The sequence below is a fragment of the Amblyraja radiata genome, chromosome 4 (assembly GCF_010909765.2).
Source record: "Amblyraja radiata isolate CabotCenter1 chromosome 4, sAmbRad1.1.pri, whole genome shotgun sequence".
NCBI lineage: Eukaryota > Metazoa > Chordata > Chondrichthyes > Rajiformes > Rajidae > Amblyraja > Amblyraja radiata.
The window spans coordinates 63,266,659-63,294,237 of record NC_045959.1 but is presented as its reverse complement, the minus strand read 5'-3'; the positions used below and the strand labels follow the sequence as shown (position 1 = coordinate 63,294,237).

General features: G+C 43.3%; 1 protein-coding gene across 9 annotated transcripts in view; it reads right to left on the bottom strand.

Annotated features, from left to right (window-relative positions):
* Nucleotides 1-27,579, bottom strand: part of trappc9 (trafficking protein particle complex subunit 9) — a 575,858-nt gene that overhangs the window by 503,846 nt on the left and 44,433 nt on the right. For all 9 annotated transcript variants that reach the window (XM_033019648.1, XM_033019645.1, XM_033019642.1 and 6 more), the window contains 4 exons: nt 26,602-26,728; nt 16,822-16,967; nt 13,797-13,882; nt 7,453-7,579 (listed from right to left, as the gene is read on the bottom strand). In XM_033019648.1, the coding sequence (XP_032875539.1) occupies nt 7,453-7,579; nt 13,797-13,882; nt 16,822-16,967; nt 26,602-26,728 (486 nt within the window). The remainder of the gene's footprint in view (nt 1-7,452; nt 7,580-13,796; nt 13,883-16,821; nt 16,968-26,601; nt 26,729-27,579) is intronic.

Below are 27,579 nucleotides of genomic sequence, written 5' to 3'. Positions count from 1 at the left end.
TTTTGATCTCCTAATCTAAGAAATATTTACCATGGAACAAGTGTAACAAAGTGTTATCATGTCAATTTTTTGCTTTAGCAGTATGTTTGGGATCATTGAATTCCTGTAGAATGAACCACCGGCCAATGAGTTTTGAGGCATTTGTTTGAACTTGAACAGATAGGATGTGTCTTAACACTTCAGAATTCATTATGCTACTACCATTAGCAGTTGCATCATCAATGAAGATAAGTGAGCCAGTAACTTCAGCAGCCATACATGCTCAGGCCATAACACCCCCACCACTGTGTTTCACAGATGAGGTGGAATTCTTTGGATCTTGGGCAGACCCTTCTCCCCTCCATACTTTGCTCTTGACATCACTCTGATATAAGTTAATCTTTGTCTCATCTGTCCACAAGACCTTTTCCCAGAACTGTGATTGCTCTTTTAAGTACTTCTTGACAAACTGTAACCCAGCCTTCCTATTTTTGTGGCTAACCAGTGGTTTGCATCTTGCAGTGTAGCCTCTATATTTCTGTTCATGAAGTCATCTGCGGACAGTGGTCAATGACAAATCCATACCTGACTCCTGAAGAGTGTTTCTGATCTGTCAGACAGGTGTTTGTGGATTCTCTTTATTATAGAGATTTCTTCTGTCATCAGCTGTGGAGGTCTTCCTTGACCTGCCAGTCCCTATGCAATTAGTAAGCTCACCAGTGCTCTCTTCTTTTTAATGATGTTCCAAACACTTGATTTTGGTAAGCCTAAAATTTGGCTGATGTCTCTTACAGTTTTATTCTTGTTTCACAGTCTCATAATGGCTTATTTGACTTTCATTGGCACAACTGTGATCCTCATGTTGATAAACAGCAATAAAAGTTCCCAAAGGTGATGGAATGACTGGAGGAAAGACAATGTACTGAGAGCTCTCTGATACCTGCATTAAAGAGGCATTTAAACACACCTGAGCAATTACAAACACCTGTGAAGCCATGAGTCCCACACATTGTGGTGCCCTGAAATGGGGGGACTATGTATAAACACAGCTGTAATTTCTACATGGTGAAACCAAAATATATAAAAATACCCTTTAATAAAATCTGACAATGTGCACTTTAACCACATGTGATTTTTTTTAAATTACAAATCTTAAATTGGGGAATACAGAGGCAAATAAATAAATATGGGTCTTTGTCCCAAACATTATGGAGGGCACTGTAAGTGGTCTGAAAATCCACCACTATATTTGTACAAGTTCTTCAATGTGCATACAGCTGCCCACTGAAAAAAAAAAAAAATCAAGATGGAGCTTGGGAACAACCTCATGAGCATGCGCATCCACAAAAAGCATGAGTAGATGAGGAGGACTGCAGCTGAGATGCCTAGTCCGATACTCCTTGTCATATCCTGTGTTCTCAGCCAGTTTTTCAATGATGCATGGCAAATCAAATTGGGTAAAATTTGTTTCTATGATGGTGCGGTTCGAGTGCAAGCAAGTCTGGATTTGTCACTTCTGGCTGAACATGGTCATGAATGCTTATGCCACATTGGATGCGAATATTGAAGGATTTTGTGCCTTCCCTCATAATGGGAACCATTGTGGGGGGATGTTTTTTATGTTAAATTTCTTTATTATTGTTATGTTTTCTTTTTTATGTGCTGCAATGGCAATACACATTCCACTACACCAATTGGTGTATGTGACTAATGAAGAACCTTTGAACCTTTGACATTTGAATATTTTTGGATCTCCTGCTTTCATTTCTTGATTAATTATCTACCACTGTTTTCATAACAATATACGACACAATTAAAGAGCATTATTTCATCTGTAAATTATGGGATCACATAGCCATGAACATTGCATGACATGCATGCGGTCTAGCATTGCTCCTTCATCAGATTTGCATCTTAATTTTATAACTACTCCCAGTCTGTACTTGGTGCTGTTCATACCATGTCGTTCTGGACTGCTCAATGAACAAGTAAATTATCGGGCTTGATTGCAATAGCAAAGCTAAGAGATCCCACAACCAGGACTCAGTCAGTGGCGGTGCTTCAAAGACACTCTTGGTAATGAATATTGAAGGAATACATCCCAACTGCATTTTGTACCCTTTTGACAACAGGCTTTTACCAAGTGGATGGAGAATCACTGATTTTTCAGCTGAAGGATGATAGGTGGTTATCAGGATGTTACCTTAACAATGTTCAACCTGAAGCCATGAGACTTGATGGGGTCCAAAGTCAAAATTGAAAGTCACAGTACTACACCCTCAACCTCTGGTTTGCAGACGACACACCGGTGATTGGGCTGATCACCAACGGTGATGAAACAAAATACAGAGCGGAGGTGCAGAACCTGGCGGACTGGTGCTCAAGTAACAACTTGTCACTAAACACCTCCAAGACCAAGGAGCTGATTATTGACTTCAGGAGGTCACATAATGTAGAATACGCCCCAATCTCCATCTACGGGGACAGTGTGGAGAGAGTGTCCAGCTTTAAGTTTCTGGGCACTCACATCTCAGAGGACCTCACATGGTCCACCAACACCATTGCGCTGGTCAAGAAGGCACAGCATCGACTGTTCTTCCTGAGAACATTAAAAAAGACTGGTCTGCCCCAACAGCTGCTGACAACCTTCTACCGCTGCACCACAGAGAGCATATTAACGTATGGCATCTCTGTGTGGTATCTCAGCTGCACAGAGGTGGAGAGGAGAGCTCTTCAGCGCGTCGTCCACAGAGCACAGAAGATTGGGACACCGCTACCAGCCTTGGAGGGCATCTACCACACACGGTGCCTCAGGAAGGCCATCAGCATCCATAAAGACTCCTCACACCCTTGTAATGGACTATTCGAACTACTTCCCTCCAGCAGACGTTACAAGGTCTTCTACGCCCGCACCACCAGACTCAGGAACAGCTTCATTCCCAGAGCTATAGTGGCCCTGAACTGGCCCTGCTGAGTGCCCCCCACCCCCATGGACTGTCTCCCTCGGATGGTCACGTCGCACAGACACATCTGCACTTTAGTCTGTTTGAACTGTTTTGACTGTTTTACTGTTGTAATGTTCTTTTTACAAACCATGTTCTTGGGGTATCTAAATCTAAATTTTATTAGTTATTTAAGTTATGACATCGGATGGAAGCTGCATACTAAATCTCGTTGCACTTATGTGCAATGACAATAAAAGATATTATACATTATTATTATTATCTATTCCCTGACAGAACAGGATCTACTAGCAGCTTATAACATACTGATGTGGCAACTGGTATGCCATCTGTAAGGTATGTTTCATAGAAACAACTAGTATGTTTATTTGACAATGAAACAGCTCTCCCTATTTAGATGACAGCGCATGCATATTTGGCTCAGAGCCACTTTGCAGTGTCAGAATTGAAAGCCAAGATCAATGCCTGACGGTCCACTCTTTTTTTTTGCTTTAAGTAGCTTCAATTCATCTGCAAGAGTTTGTTGAGCCATTTTTGAGGACAAATCAGATTCAACCATGTACCACTGGCCTGGAGTCACTGATATATTACATTTCCAGCTCAGAGGGTTTTAATATAAAAAGTGGAGACAAGAGATCAAAATTCCAAGAGTAAAGGGAAGCTTAGAGAAAAAGAAAGTAATGTGGGAAATGATAAACAGGTCACAGCAGTAAGGAATATAGAGAACAAATCCAGCAGCAAATCTGCAAATATGCCGGCGGCACAGTGGCGCAGCGATAGAGTTGCTGCTTTACAATGCCAGAGACCCGAGTTTGATCCTGACTACGGGTGCTGTCTGCATGGAGTTTGTACATTTTCCTTGTGACTGCATGGGTTTTACATGGATGCTCCAGTTTCCTCCCACACTCAAGGACGTACTGGTTTGTTGGTTAATGGGCTTCTGTAAATTGCCCCCAGTGTATAGGATAGAGCTAGTGCACGGGTGAATATTGGTCAACGGGAACTCGGTAGGTCGAAGGACCTGTTTCCGCACTATATCTGTAAAGTCTAAATCTGCCAGTTGGCTAGTCGAAGGTCAAGGCTCTGCATCTGAATGCTGGGATTCAAGGCAAAATCGTTAAAATGAGTGCAAATGGAATATTATCTGTTAGCCATTTCAGAAATATGACTGTAGCATAGCACATTAGGGCATGAATGCTGAAGGGTATGTGACATAGAGAAAGGAGGAAATAGGAAATGCTGGAGGAGTGACGCTATTAATTAATAATTGTTTCAGCCCAATAGACAGGGATGTTCTCCGCTGCACCACGATAATCACCGATGCAATTATGAAGGCATGAATGTATAGCTAGCCAAACTTACGGGATCAGTCAATCAAGGTGAAGTGCCGGACACTTATGGGAATTTTTCAAAATACAAAACCTGTACAGTCCAAAAAAGTTATAAAACAGACAGGAAGAGTTTCTATGGTTCTTTTTTTTTTTAAACCCTCTTCAAAGTGAGCTGATATCCTGGAGAAAACAAACCTTGTGAGTAAATAACAAAAACTAAACGATTTCTTCACTACGTAGGATGCAATTAACATCCCTGATATAGCTATATCTGAAACTGAAAGAGAAGCGGGAAATTAAGAAAATATCAATCATAAGAGTAGGGCTATTGTTGCTGTGGGCTGACAAGCGATTGGGTCTGAAAGTGGGTTAGCCAATGTGCTGGGTTACATTTTCCAAAATTCTCTGGCATTAAAAAAAGTGCCATTCGTTTGGAAAATACAAAATGTATGCTTTATTCAAAAAGGAGAAAGACAGATTTCGAGAATGCATTTGATAAGATGTTGCATCAAATGTATTGCAAATAAACATCTTATGACTTTGGAGAAAATATTGACATGGATTGGCTGGTTAACAATAACCTGGATGGTGTCCCGTCTCTTGAGAATTGTTGGTACTCTCTTCTTATCTAGCTCAGAAAAGTGGAGAGTATTCCATCATATTCTTGGACGTGTCATGCAGATGGTTGAAAGGATAGCGTGGCACAAGATGAATTTCTTACCACAGGACAACCAACCACAGACCTAATAATTCTGAAGAGGGTCACAACCCGAAACATCACCCATTCCTTCGATTTAAACCAGCATCTGTAGTTCTTTCCTACACATATTCATCTATACTGTTTCTATACATTTACCTATCTATGTGTCTTTTAAATGTCGCAAAGTCTGGTACTTTATACATCAAATCATTTTAACTGATTCAAAACCACAAACCCCCGGTCCATGTCAACTCCCACCCCATAACCTCCACAAACTCATTTAAGTTTCTAGGCACCTATATCTCCAATAATCTAAAATGGCACATCAATGCAGACCACGTCGTCAAGAAAGGTCAACAACGCCTATATTTCCTCAGACAGCTCAAAAAGTTCAGAGTCGATAAACACCTCCTGGTCCGTTTCTATCAATCAATCATTGAAAGCATCATCACCTCCTCAATCACAGTCTGGTACGGTAACACCGATAGTCACTCACTACACAGAATACAACGCATTGTCTCCAAGGCCTCCAGGATCATCAACTCCCCCCTCCCCTCAATCCATTCCAGTTATCTCCAACGTACCTCAAAACGGGCAAAAAAGATAATCAAAAGAGACCAAAACTGTACGCAATACTCCAGGTGTGATCTCACCAAGACCCTGTACAACTGCAGTAGAACCTCCCTGCTCCTATACTTAAATCATTTTGCTATGAATGCTAACATACCATTCGCTTTCTTCACTGCCTGCTGCACTTGCATGCCTACTTTCAATGACTGGTGTACCTTATTTTAAGACATGTCTGATTCAGCATGCCCTGTTTACACCTCGTTTGATCTTCTAGCTTGAAAGTGAGAATAGAGAGAGAGAGATAACAGCAAACGAAAAGGTATAGGGTTATAGCCGTGTAGTGTACACATGAACCACTTATGGTTCATAAATAGCCACGTTTGAGCTGCTTGTCTGCTTGCAGGTTCTGCCCCACAAGGATGCATTTCTTGAATGGTCCCAAACTGAATGACCATAAAACACCATTGGTTCCAAGTCACTCAGAAGCCTCCAAGTCACCCAGAAGCCAGCAAGGGCCACAGTTTTTTGTTAGAGGAAACAATGCCAGCTTTCTGCTGATCTTGAAATAAATCAACATTTACCCTGGTGTCATACTCCCAGCAGGCAATTCAGTAAATCCCAAAATGCCCTTGGTGAGGCAGAATCAGACACATCCTCCACACATCTCCAAGTTTGCAGATTACACAAAGCTGGGTGGCAGTGTGAGCTACGAGGAGGATGCTATGAGGCTGCAAGGTGACTTGGATAGGTTGGGTGAGTGGGCAGATACATGGCAGATGCAGTACAATGTGGATAAATGTGAGGTTATCCACTTTGGTGGCAAGAACAGTAAGGCAGATTTTTATCTGAATGGTGTCAGATTAGGAAAAGGGGAGGTGCAACGAGACCGGGGTGTGCTTGTGCATCAATCACTGAAAGTAAGCATGATCTATATCGGTGAGATCAAGCGTAGGCTTGCCAATCGTTTCGCCGAACACCTCCGCTCGGTCCGCATTAACCAACCTGACCTCCCGGTGGCTCAGCACTTCAACTCCCCCTCCCATTCCGTATCTGACCTCTCTGTCCTGGGTCTCCTCCACGGCCAGAGTGAGCAACACCAGAAATTGGAGGAACAGCACCTCATATTCCACTTGGGGAGTGTGCATCCTGGTGGCATGAACATTGAATTCTCACAATTCTGTTAGCCCTTGCTGTCTCCTCCCCTTCTTACCTCTCCCTCAGCCCTCGGGCTCCTCCTCCTCCGTTTTCCTTTCTTCTCCCCGCCTCCCCACACCCCCCATCAATGCTCATCTTCAGTCTTCTTCTTCGTTCAATCTCAAACTCCAATTTGAGCAAAGAGCTGTTGCACATTATCTGGTCCACTATTGCTATCATAGATCTGGCATTTGCTGGCTGGCCTTCATCCAACTGTAAATAGTTCTTCCTCTGCTTTTAAACCCTTGAGAAAATCAATCCACCCCATTTATCTCTGTCCTCCAACAAACTAACACCAATCCCCAAACTTCTCATTCCAGCAGTTTTATTTGATATTTAATAGTCACTTGACAATGAGAGCTAAACCTTTGGCAACATTTGTTCTACTCACTGAATTCTGAAAATATGTCAACAATTTTCTCACCATCTACCTTAATCATTCCCGAGAAAGGAAGTAGCCACTCCCATGTACCTTTTGTTGATTCTTCTCAAAAATTGAAAAGGTGAATAATTCCATTCAATGATCCTTAAAACAAAATATCTAATCCCATTTCAAGTATTAATTTCACCACTTATAAACCACAATGGTAATTAAGTATTTATAGTCAATGTTATATATTAGTTTAATGGAGCACTAACCAAAAATATTAAGCAAAAGCAATATTTATACCATGTTTTCCAGCTGCTTTTAAACATTCATAACACAAATGCTTACCATTTACATTGATCTGTCCTGATGTACGAGGAACGCCCACAAGTGTGACTGGGTACAGTCCAGATTCAGCAGGGAGGGAAAGAGCAGCTGGGAGAGATTCAAATTCAACACCAGATACCAGTAATCCCTGGGAAATTGATCAGAGAGGAAAATGGATATCAATGTGAAGGATTAATTTGGAACAGACATTTCTGAATTGTAACTTTTTCCATTACAATATCATAACATGTCATACCTACATTCAACACTAACGTCAATACATAACATTGCACAGATTTTAAAATATTCCACCGTTATATCTATGGAAATAACTAAACAGGAATGTTTTTAATCTGATTAGAAACGATACAATTGACAAAATTACATACAACAATCATATTCAACTTCCTTACTTCACCATTACATTACAGTTAAATTGAAGTTCCGTTAATCCTTACTCTTTGTTTCCTGCCTGCCAACCACTTCACTATCCAGCACTCTACCCCCAATACCATGTGTCCTAATTTTGCCCACTAATCTCCTATGTGGGACCTTATCAGGTCTTTTCTGAAAGTCCAGGTACACTACATCCACTGGCTCTCCCTTGTCCATTTTCCTAGTTACATCCAGAAGATTAGTCGAGCATGATTTCCCCTTCGTAAATCCATGCTGACTCGGACCGATCCTGTTACTGCTATCCAAATGTTTGGCTATCTCATCTTTTATAATTGACTCCAGCATCTTCCCCACCACCGGTGTCAGGCTAACTGGTCTATAATTCCGTGTTTTCTCTCTCCCGCCTTTCTTAAAAAGTGGAATTACATTAGCTACCATCCAATCCACAGGAACTGATCCTGAGTCTATAGAACATCGGAAAATTATCACCAATGCATCCACGATTTCTAGAGCCACTTCCTTAAGTACCCTGGGACGCAGACCATCAGGCCCTGGGGATTTATCAGCCTTCAGTCCCATCAGTCTATCCAACACCATTTCCTGCCTTAATGTGGATTTCCTTCAGTTCCTCCGTCACCCCAGATCCTCTGGCCACTACTATATCAGGAAGATTGTTTGTGTCCTCCTTAGTGAAGACAGATCCAAAGTACCTGTTCACCTCATCTGCCATTTCCTTGTTCCCCATAATAAATTCACCTTTTTCGGTCTTCAAGGGTCCAACTTTGGTCTTAACTAATTTTTTCCTCTTCACATACGTAAACAAGCTTTTACTATTCTGCTTTATATTCTTGGCTAGCTTACCTTCGTACCTCATCTTTTCTTCCCGTATTAACTTTTGGGTTATCTTCTGTTGTTCTTTAAACATTACCCAATCCTCTTGTTTCCCGCTCATCTTTGCTACGTTGTACTTCTTCGCTTTAATTTTTATACTGTCCCTGACATCCCTTGTCAGCCATGGTTGCCCTTTTCTCCCCTTGGAATCTTTCTTCCTCGGAGGAATGAACTGATCCTGCACCTTCCGTATTATTCCTGGAAATACCTGCCATTTTTGTTCCACTGTCATCCCTGCTAATGTATCTTTCCAGTCAACTTTGGCCAGCTCCTCCCTCATGGCCCCATAGTCCCCTTTATTCAACTGTAACACTGACACCTCCGATCTACCCTTCTCCCTCTCCAATTGTAAATTAAACCTGACCATGTTATGCCTCCTGATGGATCATTAACCTCGAGGTCCTTTATCAAATCCGGTTCATTACATAACACTAAATCCAGAATTGCCTTCTCCCTGGCAGGCTCCAATACAAGCTGTTCTAAGAATCCATCACGAAGGCACTCTACAAAGTCCCTTTCTTGAGGTCCAGTACCAACCTGATTTTCCCAGTCTACCTGCATGTTGAAATCTCCCATAACAACCTCAGCAATACTTTTGCTACATGCCAATTTTAACTCCTGATTCAACGCGCCCTATGTCCAGGCTACTGTTTGGGGGCCTGTAGGGTCTTTTTACCCTTACAATTCCTTAGTTCTATCCATACTGACTCCACATCTCCTGTTTAAATGTCACCCCTTGCAAGGGACTGAATTTCATTCTTCACCAACAGGTCAACCCCACCCCCTCTGCCCACCTGTCTGTCTTTTCGATAGGTGGTATACCCTTGAATATTTAGTTCCCAGCCCTGGCCCTCTTGCAGCCATGTCTCAGTAATTCCCACAACATCATACTTGCCATTTTCTAACTGTGCCTCAAGCTCGTCCACTTTATTCCTTACACTTTGCGCATTCATATACAACACTTTGACCTCCGTATTCACTTCCCCCCTCGCACCGCTTGCAAATGGCCCTGACCTTACTCTGTTGTCCCTACTCGAGCTTTCCTTCCCATTAATTCGAGAATCTTTTGTAATTTGTCCTGTAGTCACTTCCCCTTCAACTCCATCTTTATACTCCCAATTTGTAAATCCCTCCCCCCCACTATTTAGTTTAAACCCACACGTGTGGGGTACTGATTGTGGATGATCAGCCATGATCACATTGCTAGCTCTGGGGGCCAAATGACCTACTCGTGCACCTATTTTTTAGCTTTAAAAATAGAAGAAAAGGTGTCAAATAGATTTTTGCAGAAAAATATGATTTTTTTTTAATTAAAAAAAAAATGGGAAGTGAAAGGAACTCTTAAGATGTTGTGGATTAACATTGTTTGCTTTCCGATGTTGGAATTACATTTCTTGCCACCTATTAACCTTAATCAAAGATGCTCAAGTGACTCCTCTTTTGTCTGTCTTCTATAACATTTAACCGTCCCCAACTATTTCAACACCTACAATTTCTGCTGGTGTTTATGCTATTATAAAAATCACTATTCAAACAGGACTCTAATGGTGGTGCCATTTTTGTTTAAATCAGAATTACAGCCATACATTTAAACTTCATTTAGCTAACAGTCAGAAGAGCAATAAAATGATTTAAAAAAACACAAATAGAGATTACACAAGGAACCTAGTTCTAATAAGAGAAACTCATTTATCATATATCATTATTCATCTGCAAAGTTACAATATCACCATGTTATTTCCATTATTTCCTCTAAGGGGTACAAGAACCTAATGAAGGTTTATAACATATTCAACAGAAACAATTATTAATTCATAAGCTAGTGTTTAAACAAATCTGTTAATGAAAATTCAGGAACTTCCTAATTTAACAGTTGCTACATTTACACTGTCTGGTAACAATTTCCAGATTCCAGAGCTGTAACAATAATCTCAAAACATTTTTTTTCAAACACTAAAAAGTGCTGGAAAATGTAAGAATTTTATCACATCAACCTGCATTGCTCCAATGAAGCCCAACATGAACGTAAGAAATCGAACATTACCCTCCATCTCTGCACTTCACTGCCCTCAGGATGACATCAAATTGAACAATACTTGATAATCAGCCTGACTTGTCGGTGACAGAACTGGCCAGTCCTTATGCAAGATTATTCACCTGTAACTAACTGTTGCTTTTTACAAAGATGCTACCTGCTAAGGAAGACTACTAAATTGATAAAGGAAGTCAACAAAGAATATAGGAATAAACTGCCAAGAAACACAAAGAGTACAAGAATATACAAAAAGATTACAAGCATGGTGCAAATAAATATGAGGTTGTGTAAGACAGATCGACACAAACGCTTGAGTAACTCAGCGGGCCACGCAGTATCCCTGGAGAACATGGAGAGGTGATGTTTCTGGTTGTAACCCTTCTTCAGGCATGTGCAAAACATGTGAAATCATAAGAAAATAAAAGGAATAACAGAGGAATTAAATACTTTGTGTCCAATTTTACAGAAGACAAAAACCTATCAGAAACACTAGAAACATGCTAGGTTGTTCTAGCAATAAAGAACGACTGAAGGAAATAAGTACTAACTAAATGTTTCAGAAAAATAGTTGAGATTATAAGATAAATCCGAAGAAACCAATGATCTACATTCTAGAATTATAAAAAGAGACAACTCCAGCGATAATGAATGCTGTGATTACCAAATTCTGGTCATTCTGGAATTGTTTTGGTAATAAAAGATAGCCAATAACATCTCACTATTTAAGAGAGAGAGCAAAGTCAGGTATCCAAGGTTATTATCCTAATGTTAGTGGTAGGAGAATTGCTGTAATCTATAATGAAGGATTTAATAATAGGACGAAAAAATTAAAATGAGCAATGGATTTCTAAAAGGCAAATAGTGTTTGACTCAGCTACTGGAGTTGTTTGAAGATGTGTTTTGAAGCATAATTAGGGGAAAACCACAAGTAAGCCGGCGGCCCAGTGGCAACACGATGGCACAGTGGTAGAGTTGCTGCCTTACACCACGAGAGACCTGGGTTCAATCCTGGCTACAGGGCTGTCTGTACGGAGGTTGTACATTCTCCCCGCTCCCACACTCCAAAGATGTTCAGGTTTATTGGTTTCTATAAAATTGTACATTGTCCCTAGTCTGTAGGATAGTGCAAGTGTCACTGGTCAGCACGGACTCCTGATGGGTCAATTTCCATGCTGTATCTCTAAACTAAATGGGCCAAAATGGAAAATACAAACCTTGCCAGTGTCATATTCACATTTCCAAAAAGAAAAATCAGAAATCATTACCATTTATTTTGTTGCATAAAAATACTAGAACAGAGTATCCGTAACTTAACTGCGGCAAGAAAAACAATTATTTGATGATAGTGCCAAATTTCTTATCCATTTCACCAAATGCTATGATTGATAAAACACAGAACCGGTAACAGTCTTTCCAGATGTTTTCTAATTCAATTGGCATTCCACAGAAAGTGCTACATAAGATGCCTTTACATCCTTCCCTTTCCCAGTCATCACTCATTCAAATGAAGACGCAATGGCTCAGCAATAATTTGGAAACTGCAATTTCAGGGATTTAAATTCTATTGTGGCATTTGCTAGCAAATCATTGTACACGCCTGTTTTGTCAATACTGTGCAAAAGCACCACATTCACTCACCACATAAGAATGCAAAAGAATGCAAACTTTTCTACAGTCTATTAGCTCGAAGCTTGTACAACCAAGCTTTACATAATTCTCACTTAACCTCCACATTTTCGATTAAAAGTCATAGTAAAGTACAAGACCACCTGTTTTAGTAATTTTAAGAAAAGCTAGTTTACTTTCTTGTCCCTTAACAAGGACCACAAGAAAATGCAACCCCAAATTACAACCATCAACTTATTTATTGATAACTATCATCATTTTGCAATCTAATTACAGGTGCACAACCTTTTATCCGGAGTTCCGGAAACCGAAAAACTCCGAAAACCGGACATTTTTTCCAGGATGTCGTCTGCACACCAAAGCTCGCGTTTGGCGCCAAACTTGACCCGAAACGACCCACGGTCAACCCAGGTCTGTACTACTGTAGCGGCTGCCTCCTCCCCGGAGACCGGGGAGACACTTAAACATCTGTAAATCATTGCTTAAATGTTAGTCAGTTAGTTTGGAGGGCTATTATGTGAAGGAGGGGGGGGGGGGGGGTTAAGGGGGAAACTTTAATTCTTAGTCCCCTACCTGGTCGGAGAGGCGGGGAGCGGGCAATGCCTTACCGGGTCGCCATGCAGTAAGCTCCGGAGCGCTGTTATAGCCGGTTGTAGCTCTGACCCCGGCAACTCTACCCCTGGCTGCGCGGAGCTCCAAATCCAGCGCGGCCCGCGGCCGGACGCCCGTAGCCCCAGCTCCGCGATGTTGTGTGTCGGCGGCCACAGCGCTCCGGAGCTTACCGCACGGCGACCCGGTAAGGCATTGCCCACTCCCCGCTGGTATCCCAGCGCTGCAACGCCGCCGACTCCCAACATCGCGGAGCTGGGGCTACGGGCGTCCGGTCGCGGGCGGCGCTGGATTTGGAGCGCCGCGCAGCCAGGGGTAGAGTTGCCGGGGTCGGAGCTCCAACCGGCGCCGCCCGCGGCCGGACGCCCGCAGCCCCCAGCTCCGCGATGTTGGGAGTCGGCGGCCAGAGCGCTCCGGAGCTTACTGCACGGCGACCCGGTAAGGCATTGCCCGCTCCCCGCCTCTCCGACCAGGTAGGGGACTAAGAATTAAAGTTCCCCCACCACATAAAATCCCTCCAAACTAACTGACTAACATTTAAGCAATGATTTACAATGATTCCCCGGTCTCCGGGGACGAGGCAGCCGCTCCAGACTTTTCAAGCCGCCCGCACTACCTACCTAATCTACGCTAAAAATCTTGCATTCGGAAATCCGAAAAATTCAGAAATCCGAGAAGTGTCTGGTCCCAAGGCTTTCGGATAAAAAGGTTGTGCACCTGTACTGCCACATAGAAAATAAACCGTTATCCTTTTATTGTGGAAAACCTGAAGTAAAAGTTTTTTTAAAATGGGAAAAGCAATACTTACCATGTTTTCTACTCTCAGTTCAAAAGGCATAGGATTATAGACCATCAGCTGAACTTCACAGACATCTCCCTGCACCCACTGGAAATCTGTTGGGGTTGAACATAAAACTCAGTTATCAAATTCAGAAGGATATCATCAACTTCATTACAATACGACTAACAAATATAATCTTTTGTATGACAAAATAGAAATTTATGCAAACATATTGCTGCAATAACTAACCCATTTTTAAGCATAAGGAAAAGCAAATAACTGAATACAGTTATGTCTTAGATTCCGGAGCAACTTACATTTGTAAACTGAAGATAAGTGTTGCTAAAGTACAGGTGTTAATCAAAATTGAAAGATTATGATTTTAAAATTATAATGAAAATTAAGGATATCCAAACATTCCTGCATTTTCTGAGTTTACAATATTACATTTACTGTATTCAAAACACAGTTTACATGTTCATAAACATTTGTTTTTAAAAACTGGCTGTTAGTAATGTGTGAAACTGGCATTGACTAACAATTATCACACTGTATCAAATTTTCTCCTCCTCCCCAAGACCACCAAACCACCTCCCAACACAACTGTTGTAGCATCTGACATTAGTAATTGCAAACCAAACAGTAACACAGAATATAGATGACAAAAATAATTAAAACTGAAGATTAAGCATTGGATGACTGAAATATCTTTCTTCAGTCTACTAGGGCAAACTTAATTTTCCTGGCATTTTAATTCTCCATCCCACTCTGACCAGTTCATGCCTCAAATCCTGTTATTACACAACCCAACATAAGCTTGAGGATCAACATCTTATTTTCCATCTGGGAACATTAAAGCAGTCTGATATACATGAAAAGTTTGAAAAATATATTGATATACATGAAAAGTTTTTACTATAATATGTAATTATATGTTACCGTAATATGTTTGCTTCTAATAAAAATATTTAAAAAATCAAAAAAAAATCTCTACTTGCTGAGAAGATTAAGGGTATGTGACAATATTCTTTTGAACTTCTACAGGTGTATGGTATGGAACATATTGACTGGTTATCTCGGGGACTGGTTCAGTAACTTGAATGTCCAGGAACAAAGAAGATTACAAAGTCATTATGCCGCCCAGTCCATTATGGGTACTTATCTCCCCACAATAAATGGGATCTCTAGGAGGACCTCATACAGGTAACCAGCATCAAAGACCACATTACCCTGGCCACACTTTCATTTCACCTCTACCATCATTCCGAAAGTATAACCGTGATCAACAGGTGCAAAGATAGCTTTGTTCCCAACACCCATCAAGCTCTTGAACACAATGCTAACCGGTCAACTACAGACCGTCTTTGGTTACACCATGGACATTGGGCCATTTGACCTAGTTTGGGTGTTATTTAGTTTGGAGATATAGCGCGAAAACAGGCCCTTCGCCACACCAAGACCCTATCGACCAGCGATCCCCACACATTGATACTATCCCACACACACTAGGGACAATTTACACATACACCAAGTCAATTAACCTACATACCTGTATGTCTTTGGAGTGTGGGAGGAAACTGAAGATCTCGGAGAACACCCATGCGGTCATGGGAGAACCACAAACTCCGTACAGACAGCACTCGTAGTAGGGATCGAACCCTGGTCTGCAGCGCTGTAAAGCAGCAAGACTGCTGCTGCGCCACTGTGGCCACCCTTTGTTGAATTTTTATTCATTATGTTTATTGTTTATCACTATTTATGCGTTTCGTGTTACAGGCCAGTTATGCTGCTGAAAGAAAGAATTTCATTGTTCCATTGCCAGTACATGGCAATTAAACAGTAAATTCATCCCAACTTAATTTTCTTTCACAAAGAGCTCTCACAACGATACAGAGCTTTCCGGGAATTTGGCCATTTGAAATTAGAATGGCTCAAAATTGGCAGGAAAATGCCAGATACCTTTATCTTGAAAGATTTTAAGAGAACAGTTTTGGAAGATGTCATTTAAAAAGCTTTGCCAAGCTACAGTGTACTTTGTAAAATTATTCATATTACAATGCACAAGTGATTGACGGAGTAAAATACTCATACTACCTTAGTTACTGCCTATTTTCAGAATTTTCCTTTTTAATATCAGATTTCCAGCATTCATAATACAGCCATTCCTCTGTTTATGAAAGGGACAAGTTTCTGGAGTTTCAAGCCAAATTTCATGAAGATAAAAAGATCTGCAAAATGCATTGTGATCATTTTGGTAGAAGGTATTCTTGCAGAGTGGTATTCTCTTTGTTATTGGGTAACAAAGCTTCAAAAATCAAAGATACATATCCTATAGTTAGAGCCAATCAATGCTTTCTCCTGCTTCTCTTTGGTGCTGTTGCTTCAAAAACCACGGGACCACATGGTTCTGGTTGATTACTGCGCAAACACCTCATCAAATCCAAGTCAACACTATATAAACACATGGGAACCATTGGAGAGCCCTGAAGAATCCAACCGCATACAGCCACATGCTCACTTTGACCATTGCCGTCTGTTCTCTCTCACCTAGCCGGTTTTTATTTCAACATGCCACTTTCCCTTGAATTCTGCGGATTTTATGATCCTGATAAATCTGATACAGAGAACTTTGTCAAACATCTTACTGAAATTCATATTTGGATAGTTACAATTACCTTTTATAACCTTGTAATCTGGGCTCAGTTATTAAATTGAAGGCTTTATAAAGAAATAAAATTATCAATTTAATAATTAAAAATAATGCTCATTTTATTTCATTTGGTAATTGGGGGATTGTTACAATAACCACTGTATTCTAAAAATAAATATATGCTATTACGTTACTATCAGTTAAGATAATTTGAGCATTTCAATTGAAAGTGCTTGTATTTTCCATTTACATTGCCATTGTCTTTACTCTGGATGTCACAGCTCATGTTTTGCACCAAAATCACCTGACAGCAAATACATCACACAGTTGACAAATCAACAACAATTCATGAAACTAACATGAAATTTAATCTGAAAAAGTTGTGATTTGATACATCCTCACCTATTTTTTTGCCTTTTTCTTCACCACGGTGGTGTGCAATAATCGGTGAATAAATGAAAGGGCTCTTTGAGGATACATTTGGACCAAGTGTGTTTTTTATTTTCAATGGGCGGAGATTAGGCGGAAGATTCAGAAGCTTTGCAGACCTATATTAAAAGAGAAAGTTATAAATTTACAGTTCACATTTAAATCATAAATTTATAGCTCAAACCATTTTCTCCACAAAATAAATTAGGGATAACCACAAGAGGTGGTTTTAAATTTATCAAACAGTTCATAAAACCAGAAGACAGCTCAATAGAAGACCTGGTATCTATCACTTGATTATTATTTTTTAATTAACAGCAATTATCTGTTTTGAGTAACAATCATGCTGTTTGGTGGTGCTTTTATTAAACATTTGATATGCTCAAAGTTGTCATTCAATTTGGCACATTGCAAATTACAAGCCCAATCACTGCACCCATGATAGCTGCGTTATAATACTTACATAATTAGCATTCAGTAATCACAACCATTTATTTAATCAAAAATCAATTGTATGGATGCCTGTAGGTTCTTATACAAATCTCACATTACCCTGATTTGGAAACCTTTCTCTAAAGTCCGAGAACTTCCAACCCAATAGCACTGATGGGAATATCCTCATCAGAACAGCTTAGTACCACCTTGAAGGACAATTATGGATAGACATATCCATGTTCATCACTCACTGAAAGTAAGCATGCAGGTACAGCAGGCAGTGAAGAAAGCTGATGGCATGTTGGCCTTCATTACAAGAGGAGTTGAGTATAGGAACAAAGAGGTCCTTTTGCATTTATACAGGGCCCTAGTGAGACCCCACTCCACCTGGAGTTTTGTGTGCAGTTTTGGTCCCCAAATTTGAGAAAGGAGATTCTTGCTATTGAGGGAGTGCAACGCAGCTTCACGAGGTTAATTCCCGGGATGGCGGGACTGGCATATAGAATGGAGTGGCTGGGCTTGTATACTCTGGAATTTAGGATTAGAGGGGATCTTATTGAAACATAAGATTATTAAGGGATTGCACACGCTAGAGGCAGGAAACATGTTCCCGATGTTGGGGGGAGTCAAGAACCAGGGGCCACAGTTTAAGAATAAGGGGTAAGCCATTTAGAACGGAGATGAGGAAAAACTTTTTCACCCACAGTTGTGAATCTGTGGAATTCACTGCCGCAGAAGGCAATGGAGGCCAATTCTCTGGATGCTATCAAGAGAGAATTAAGGGCCTGTCCCACTTGGGGGACCTAAGCTGCGGGTTTAGAAGAGTTTGCCCTGGACTCAAACTCGCAGCATGGTCGACACAAGGTCCTAGGAGGTTGTATGAGGTGGCTCTCATGCTTGAGGGAGGTTAGGTCGCGGAAAAGTTTTCAGCATATTGAAAAATTTTCCGCAAGTAAAATTTAGTCGGCATGGGTCTTTTCCACTCGTAGTGCAGTGGAGTTGGGTCGCTATTTACTTACAGGCAGTCAAGGGCAGCCATAGGCCATCTCCTTTGCTGACCAGGCATTTTGATTGGCTCATTGGTGTTTTCAGGACCTAGGAAGGTCAAAGGCACTCTTCTGGACTCAACGATTAGGTTGCCCAAGTGGGACAGGCCCTTTAGATAGAGCTAGGTTACATTGGGGGGGGGGGGGGGGTGGTCGGGGGGGGGGGGGGGGGGGGGGGGGGGGGGGGGGAGTGGAGTGGTTGGGGGGCTGGTATGGGGTGTCGGGGGGGCCAGTGCCAGTGCCAGTGCAGCGCGGTCAGTGACTGGGTGGGCGGAGGGATGTCATGGGCCGGGACTTGCCCTCAATCCACCGGCACGCTGCTCTTCCACAAGTCAGTGAGCAGCAGTGATTTTTGCGTTTTTTTAACAGATAAGAACGTATGTGTTGCGTGTGTTACTGGTGTATGCCGGCAGCTGCCTTGTACTCCAGAAGGATTGAGCTTCTCCGTGCGTCACGCCCTTTGACCTGATGACCTTGCGTGCCACCACCCTATTGGCATACCATGCCCCAATACCAACATAATTAATTCAACAGGATGACATAATTCATAAGCAATCATCTTCGGGAGGTTTCTTCCCCAAATTTCACAAGAGCATTAAAACAAGATACTCCACAACATTATAATTCACAATATGAAGTGTCCAAAGCTAAAATTTGATCACATTTATTTCATATCATTTACATTGATTGCTTTCCTTTAAATGTTTCAGCAAAATATATATGAATATGTTACGTCAATTTAGCAGATGTAATCTCAGAACTTGCTTACTTGATTATTTTTTATACATGGACATACCAAGGTCAGGCAACCTCCATGTTATAGCAGTTTGGATAAAATGAATTTCCATTGTGGAATTCATAAATCACTACCCAAAAATTTGCGATATGGAATAAAGTTCACTCTTACAGAATTTGAGGTAGGGAAACAAAGAACCTCAAATGTAAAAAAAACAAATTGTCCATTTTTTAAGATACTCAATACTGTTGGGCATTATTTGGATATGTTATCACTGCAATCACTACCAAGTCTCTCCTTTGTTATGCTCTCTCCAGTTTGAGGACATGTGAACAGACTTTCAAACACAGCACACAGATCTGCATTTCCCTAATCCACAACAAGGTGCAGAACTGCAGTTGGCCATGGTCAGCCCTTGCACCTTTACTCCACTTCGATTAAGCCACTGCGCTTAAATCCAATATCACCCCCCTGCCATGAACTCCTTATATATTCCCTTTCTCCCACAAACCCTTATTCTCGTATCCCATCCTTTTTACCCAATATCATCACTTCCTAATCCACGACCTTTGCCCATCCTCAAATCTAATATCGGGCTCAGCTATTAAAAGGCGACAAGTCACTTTCCCCCCCATCGGCAATAAAATGGCTCAACAGGAGAGAAAAGCATCCTGTCGAAACACTTCTCTGCTTTTAACAGGATTCAATGTAAAAGTGAGGTTGACATCACAGAAAATCATAATACACTGTTTTCTAGGAATGCAATTTCTCCATAATGAGGGTGCCTGTACAATAAAAGAGGGGAAACGGAGTAAAGATTCAGCCAAAATTATAATATTTGTTCTTCGACTACATTACATTTGTAGACTTCAGAGACAAGAGAATAGGGTCAATGAGTCTCCCTCTTCCTGAATGCCAACAAATAGTACCAAGACTGAGAAGGCAATATTACATAAGATTGACATTGATAAGCATGCATCATCACAATAATTGCACAATGCAAACCCTGCAATAACACAAACAAATTTAATAAAGTCATGCTGATCTGAACGGCATCTCAACTCAACATTCCCTCTCCACAGCTCCATCAGACTGTATCTAGAGGGAATGGACTAATGACAATGGACTAGTGGGACCCAGTTCAGACTTCAGTTGCATGCTACACCTACGTCAATCAACTCAAATCTATCATACAGAAAATGCTCTTGTTTTATATTTTTCCTAAAAAAGTAGATGAAGGCATACTTTCAAACAATACAATTTACATATCAGGAAGGAACTGCAGACACTGGTTTAAACCGAAGATTGACACAAAATGCTGGAATAACACAGGACAGGCAGCATCTCTGGAGAGAAGGAATGGGTGACATTTCAGGTCGAGACCCTATTTCTGACTGAGTCTGGGGAGGGGCAGATACAGAGATAAGGAAGTGTAAGGTGTGAGAATGAGACAAAGGGGATAGAGATCACGGTAAATGTAGAGCAGATCATTGTTAGCTAGGAGAAGGTAACAACAGAGCAAAGAGAGATAAAATGTAATCAGGGACAGTCAGAATGGTTGGAAAACTGGGAAAGAGGAGGGATAGAGGGAAAGCAATGATTATTTGAAGTTAGAGGTTAATATTCATACTCCTAGGGTGTAAGCAACCCAAGCGAAATATGGGGTGCTGTTCCTCCAATAAGCAAGTTCGGTATTCCGACTGCGCATGCCCAAGTCATAGATCACTTGAGAAAAACATTCTCGGCAGCTGAGCTACTGCGTGTACACAGACCTGTGTTTCATCCGTAGTCAGAATCGAACCGGGTCACCGGCGCTGCAAGCGCTGTTGAATTGCTACTGGAGTTGGCGACACTATTTCTCCCGTCTCAGTGGTCCATGCCGAAATCACAGCAGAGACAATCCAATGATTCACGGTCTGGTCCCCCTCATCCGGGGTGTATGGGTCCCATTCTCTCTCGGGCTGCCCTCCCGGGTTATATACGGTTATTATACAGGGGCGAACCATGCACCCCTCTCCTGCATAACCCCAGCAGGCAGATTTGTGAGCGGAGTCTCACTGCCATCCCCGTCCTTTCCCGAGTGTCCCATCCCTGTCCACGGGGTACCGTCAGCTGCACCCCTCGCCTTATCCAGAGGCTGTTGGTTAACCCCCTCGGTGCCGGCAAAATCCGAGCATCAGTCATCAACGGGGAGATACGCAAAATGCTGCAGTAACTCAGCGGGTCAGGCAACATCTCTGGAGAAGAGTTTCGACCCAAAACGTCACCTATTCCTTTTCTCCAAAGATGCTGCCTGTCCCGCTGTTACTCCAGCATTTTGTTTGTATCCCCGTTGATGACTGGTGCTCGGCTTTCACCGGCCCCCAGGGGATCATGCTGGATGAGGCGAAGGGTGCAGCTGACAGTTCCCGGCCCGTCGGGGAACGGGTTCCTCGGATGTTAGAGCAGAGTTGAGCTGGAGTTGGCGCTTCTTCTCCGCGCTGGCTGTAAGCCTGGGGCCGCCACTGCTCCGGGCCGCTGTCCCGTAAGTCCAGGGTCATCCCGGACATCTCCAGCCACCCCCGGACAGGGATGGGACACTCGGGATGGGACGGGGACGGTCCAGTAGCAATTTAACAGCGCTTGCAGTGCTGGAAACCCGGGTTCAATCCTGACTACGGATGAAACGCAGGTCTGTATATACACAGCAGCACAGCTGCTGAGAATGTCTCTCCGCTGGTCCAGTCTCTTCCCGTCTCCAACTCGCATCTGTCCCTTCTCTCCCGCTGTTACACCCTGCTCTCCCGCTCCAGCCACCCCCCCCCCCCCCCCCATATCTCACTGACCTCCTCTCCCCCTACCAACCCTCACGGTCCCTCAGATCCACATCAGCCGGTCTCCTCTCCATCCACAAGTCCAACCTCCGCAGTTTTGGGGACAGAGCCTTCTCCAGGGCAGCTCCCAGGCTCTGGAACTCCCTCCCCCAACTGATCCGCAATTCCGTGTCCCTCACCATCTTCCAGTCCCGCCTCAAGACCCATCTCTTCACCTCTGTCTATCCTTAGCCCCACGTCCCCGTCCCTTTTCATCTGTGCATTAATTGCCTCATACTGTGTTTTGTATTGAATTCTGTCTTTACTTTGTGTACTAGTCATGTCTCTACTATTTATTTCATTCCCCTTACATGTTTTTCCTCTACATGCTCAATTTTTGTAAGGTGTCTTTGAGACTCTTGAAAGGCGCCCATAAATAAAATTTATTATTATTATTACCTGGTGTTAATATCAGGAATTTTGGGTACTTGGGAAAATGGAGGATATCTGTTTAAAGATCTGTAAAATCTGTTCGACATCTTTTGCAGAAAGCTGCAGAGCTATGTGACATGGATGGCTCCAGAAAGCCTGAAGCCTGGGCGGGGGTTGCATAGAGGTTGCTGTCCAGATGCCCTGCAAGTTGTTAATATGTATGGTATTCTGCTAAAGGAGCTATGCACGGCTGCAAAAGCATGCTTGAGATTGGTTGGGGGAATGTTATGTCTCAACTATGTTGCAGACTGTGTTGCAGTACCTTACTGCCATTAAGGGCCTGTCCCACTTGGGCGACCTAATCCGCGAGTCCAGAGGAGTGTCTTCGACCTTCAAGCTCGAGGGCACTCTCCTGGAAAGCCTCGAGCTGGATCAACCGGCCACGTTGAAACCGCAAGCTGCATCGAACGAACCAAGGGGGGGGGGGGGGGAGAGAAGGGGGGGGGGGGGAGAGAAGGTGGGGGGGGGGGAGGGGGGAGAGAAGGGGGGGGGGAGAGCAGGGGGGGTGTGAGGGGCGAGGAGAGAAGGGGGGGGGGAGAGCAGGGGGGGGGAGGAGAAGGGGGGGGGAGAGAAGTGGGGGGGGGAGAGAAGGGGGGGGGGGCGAGAGAGAAGGGGTGAGGGGAGACAGGGTGGGGGAAAAGAGTAGTGGGGGGGGGAAGAGAAGGGGGAAGGGGAGAGAAGAGGGGGGGGAAGAGAATAGGGGGGGAAGAGAAGGGGAGGGGGAGAGAGAGGGGGAAGGGAGAGAAAGGGGGCAGGGACGGAGCTAGGGGGGGGGGGAGAGAAGGGAGGGGGGGGATGAAAGAGGGGGGGAGAGACGGGGGGGGGGACGAGAAGGGGGGGGAGAGAAAGAGGAGGGGTAGGAGAGGAGGGCGGGGGAGAGAAGGGGGGGGAGAGAAGAGGAGGGAGAGAAGGGGGGCGGAATGAGAAATGGGGGGAGGAGAAACGGGGGGGGGAGGAGAGCCAAGGGGGGGAGAGAAGGGGGGGGGAGAGAGAAGGGGGGGAGAGAGAAGGGGGGGAGAGAAGGGGGGGGAGAGAAGGGGGGGGGAGAGAAGGGGGGGGGAGAGAAGGGGGGGGGAGAGAAGGGGGGGGGAGAGAAGGGGGGGGGAGAGAAGGGGGGGGAGAGAAGGGGGGGGGAGAGAAGGGGGGGGGAGAGACGGGGGGGGAGAGAAGGGGGGGGAGAGAAGGGGGGGGAGAGAAGGGGGGGAGAGGAGGGGGGGGGAGAGGAGGGGGGGAGAGAGAGAAGGGGGGGGGAGAGAAGGGGGGGGGAGAGAAGGGGGGGAGAGAGAAGGGGGGGGAGAAGGGGGGAGAGAGAAGGGGGGTAGAGAGAAGGGGGGGGGAGAGAGAAGGGGGGGGGGAGAGAAGGGGGGGAGAGAGAAGGGGGGGGGAAAGAGCGGGGGAGAGAAGGGGGGGGGAGAGAAGGGGGGGGGGGAGAGAAGGGGGGGGGAGAGAAGGGGGGGGGGAGAGAAGGGGGGGGGAGAGAAGGGGGGGGAGAGAAGGGGGGGGGGGAGAGAAGGGGGGGGGGGAGAAGGGGGGGGGGGGGAGGGGGGGGGGGGGGAAGGGGGGGGGAGAGAAGGGGGGGGGGAGAGAAGGGGGGGGGGGGGGGGAAGGGGGGGGGAGAAGGGGGGAGAAGGGGGGAGAAGGGGGGGGGAGAAGGGGGGGGAGAAGTGGGGGGAAGAAGTGGGGGGGAGAGAAGGGGGGGTGGGGGGAGATTGGTCGAGGAGAGTGGCCTCATTAAAGATGTTTCCTTATCTAGTGATAACGTTTCTTTACTTAATGGAAGTGTTTCTCCCTAAGTGCTATGTGTTGAAACTGTTATGTACTGTTATATGATTGGGCCAAAGAGTTGCCATTCTATGTGTTTTGCAGCCGGTATTGGTAATTGGCTTGTAGGGGTTGCCTCCCCCAAGTAATGTCACGCCCTTAGTTCGGAAGGGTATAAGAGGGTGGGTGGGTTGGTTAATTGTGACTTCTATTCTGTTTGCACGAGATATTGTTGTCTTGAGTGAGTTGATAGGCATCAGGCCCTGCAGTTTTTCTTCAATAAAGTAAGGTTTTGGAACCAGAGTTTGACTAAACCAGACTAGGGGGGTAAATCTAGAACCGAAATTAACACTGGCACCACCGTTCCTCAGATTAAATATATTTTTACACATAAATTATGAATAGATGAGAAAATGCTTAAAACATAAGTATTTTTTTCTTATTCCAGTAGCAAACATTAAGAATTAAATGAAAATAATAAATTCTTTAACTTTTTGAATATGTCATAATTACAGATTAATGAACTGAACTATAACTATGACTGTGTAAGTAGTGTGTGAACAGCAGAACAAGAAAGGAAGCTATTGAGTTGAAACAATTCTAGATTCATTAATTGGTAGAATAGTTAACAATTTACACAGTTTATACAGCCAGCGCTTCGTTCACTTTTTCTTTATCACAAATGAACTTTGACAAATCCCATGATTCCTTGTGTTTTTCGGAATACCGAACTCACTTATTTGCGCTGGGACTGCCGCACTCCTCCAGAGGAGGACCAGGACAGAAAGGTCAGTGTGGGAATGAGAGGGGGAGTTAAAGTGTTTAGCAACTGGGCAATCAGGTAGGTTTAGGCGGACTGAGCAGATATGTTCAGCGAAACGATCGCCGAGCCTGCACTTGGTCTCACCAATATGTAGGAGTCCACACCTGGAACAGCGGATACAGTAGATGAGGTTTGAGGAGGTGCAAGTGAACCACTGCCTCATCTGAAAAGACTGGCGGGGTCCTTGGACGGAGTCGAGCGAGCAGGTATAGGGACAGGTGTTGCATTTCCTACGGAAAGCGGAGAAGGTGGGAAGATGTGGCTAGTGGTGGGATTATGGAAGTACAGAAATCAGTCATATTAACTTATAAATTTTTTGTATCCTTTGTATTTGTAATACTTGAGTTACTTAACTTTTATATCCTTTGCATTTTAACTTTGGTAACTCTGTATTCTTTGCAGCTTGTTTTCTTTAACTTGTATAAGCTTTTCACAGCTTGTTTTTGTGACTGGTGTTAGGAGAAGTCATGTGATTTAAACAAGGATGGATTAAGAGATGGAAAATAACTGGGGTAGGTGGGGAGAGGTTATTGCAGGTGATTGGTTATTGCTAAGGGAATGTTTGCAAGTGATTGGTTATTGATAAGGGAATGTCTGCAAGTGATTGGGTATGGAAATGTACCGGGGGTGGGACGTACAGAGTTAAACATGCCATAAAAAGAAGCAACTCTGTGTGAAGTGGGCAGTCAAACGATTAATTCTTTGAGTGTCCCAGCCTTGATTTGCAAATAAAGGTTTGAACTTCTTGAAGAATTCTCCGCGTCGCCTGACTTAATCTCGAGTATCAGTAACCACGACAAAACCCTGTTGGAGGTGGCAAAAATGGATTATGTACTGCATGTGACAGCTGATGACCAGTGGGACTCTGTCTCTGTTGTGACTGGGGAGAGTGGGAGCATGAGCGGAGTTGCGGGATATCGAGGACACCCTCGTGAGGGCCTCATCTATGATGGAAGAGGGGAACCCCCGTTCCCTAAAGAATGAGGACATCTCAGATGTACTGGTATAGAATATCTCATCTTGGGCACAGATGTGGCGTAGTCAGAGAAATTGGGAGTAGGGGGGGGATAGAGTCTTTGCACGTGGCAGAGTGGGAAGAAGTCACACACTTCTAGACTACACTTCTTCCCACCCTGCCTCCTGCAAAGACTCTAACCCTACTCCCAATTTCTCGGTCTTTAAAGAATTGGAAGAACTATGCGGAATTACAAAGGTCAAAGCACAGAAATTGATTAATTAAGATGGAGCAAATGGACCTCATTTATAAGTAATCAGGTTATATTTATACAACTACAACATCTTTGAAAGAAGCAAACTTCAATAATTAATACGTTAGAAGGCAAAAGATAAACCCATCAATATACTTGAGAATAAAAGTAACAAAAGCACGTATGTTAAAAACAGAAAATCCAGGAACTACTAAGCAGGACATGTGGATAAAGAAACAGAGTTAATATTTCAGGGTAATAACTTTTCAACAGAATTGGGACAAGCTAGAGACATTTTATTCCTGATAACAAGTCATTGACTCAAAATGCCAACACTATTTATTTCCATTAACACAGATCTGCTCATTATTTAATGCATGCTTGATAGTTGAACTTCACAATTCCAGCAGCTGCAATTTATTACTTTAATGATTTGGTTCACAGTGCAAACCAGTCTTACCGGACTATAGGAAGCTTTGTGAGGGGGACTGGAGGTAATTTAACATCATCGGGAAGAGTTACAACTTCCATAGTTCCAGGGCATTTTGCTGTGTAGTTCTCCAAACTCTGAGAAACTTCCTTCTTCTCTGCAAAATAGCACCACAAATAGAAATGCACCACCTGACTATTTACTTAAAAATAGATACTATGAAATCTTTCCCAGTCTATTAATGAAACATGAAATCGAGTGCTTCTGGTAAAAGACCAGGAAACTCAATTCAAGTACCCAAAAGAAAGTTAGTTCAAGCAGTTCAAAATTGTTGCAATGTCATAGCAATGTGCACCCTTTAAAATAGACCCATCATTTAATTATTTGCCTCTGTACTCCACAATTTGAGATTTGTAATAGAAACAAAAAAATCACATGTGGTTAAAGTGCACATTGTCAGATTTTAATAAAGACCATTTTTATACATTTAGGTTTCATCATGTAGAAATTACAGCTGTGTTTATACATAGTCCTCAATTTCAGAGCACCATAATGTTTGGGACACAGCATTGTCATGTAAATGAAAATAGTCATGTTTAGTATTTTGTTGCATATCCTTTGCATGCAATGACTGCTTGAAGTCTGCAATTCATGGACATCACCAGTTGCTGGGTGACTTCTCTGGTGATGCTCTGCCAGGCCTGTATTGCAGCCATATTTAGCTTATGCTAGTTTTGGGGGCTAGTCCTCTTCAGTTTTCTCTTCAGAATATAAAAGGCATGCTCAATTGGGTTCTGATCGGGTGATTGACTTGACCACTCAAGAATTGAGTGGTCAAGAAGTCAAAGCAAAACGTCACCTAATTCCTTCGCTCCATAGATGGTGCCTCACCCGCTGAATTTCTCCAGCATTGTGTCTGCTCAAGAATTGACAATTGTTTAGCTTTGAAAAACTCCTTTGTTGCTTTAGCAATATGTTTGGGATCATTGTCTTGCTGTAGAGTGAACC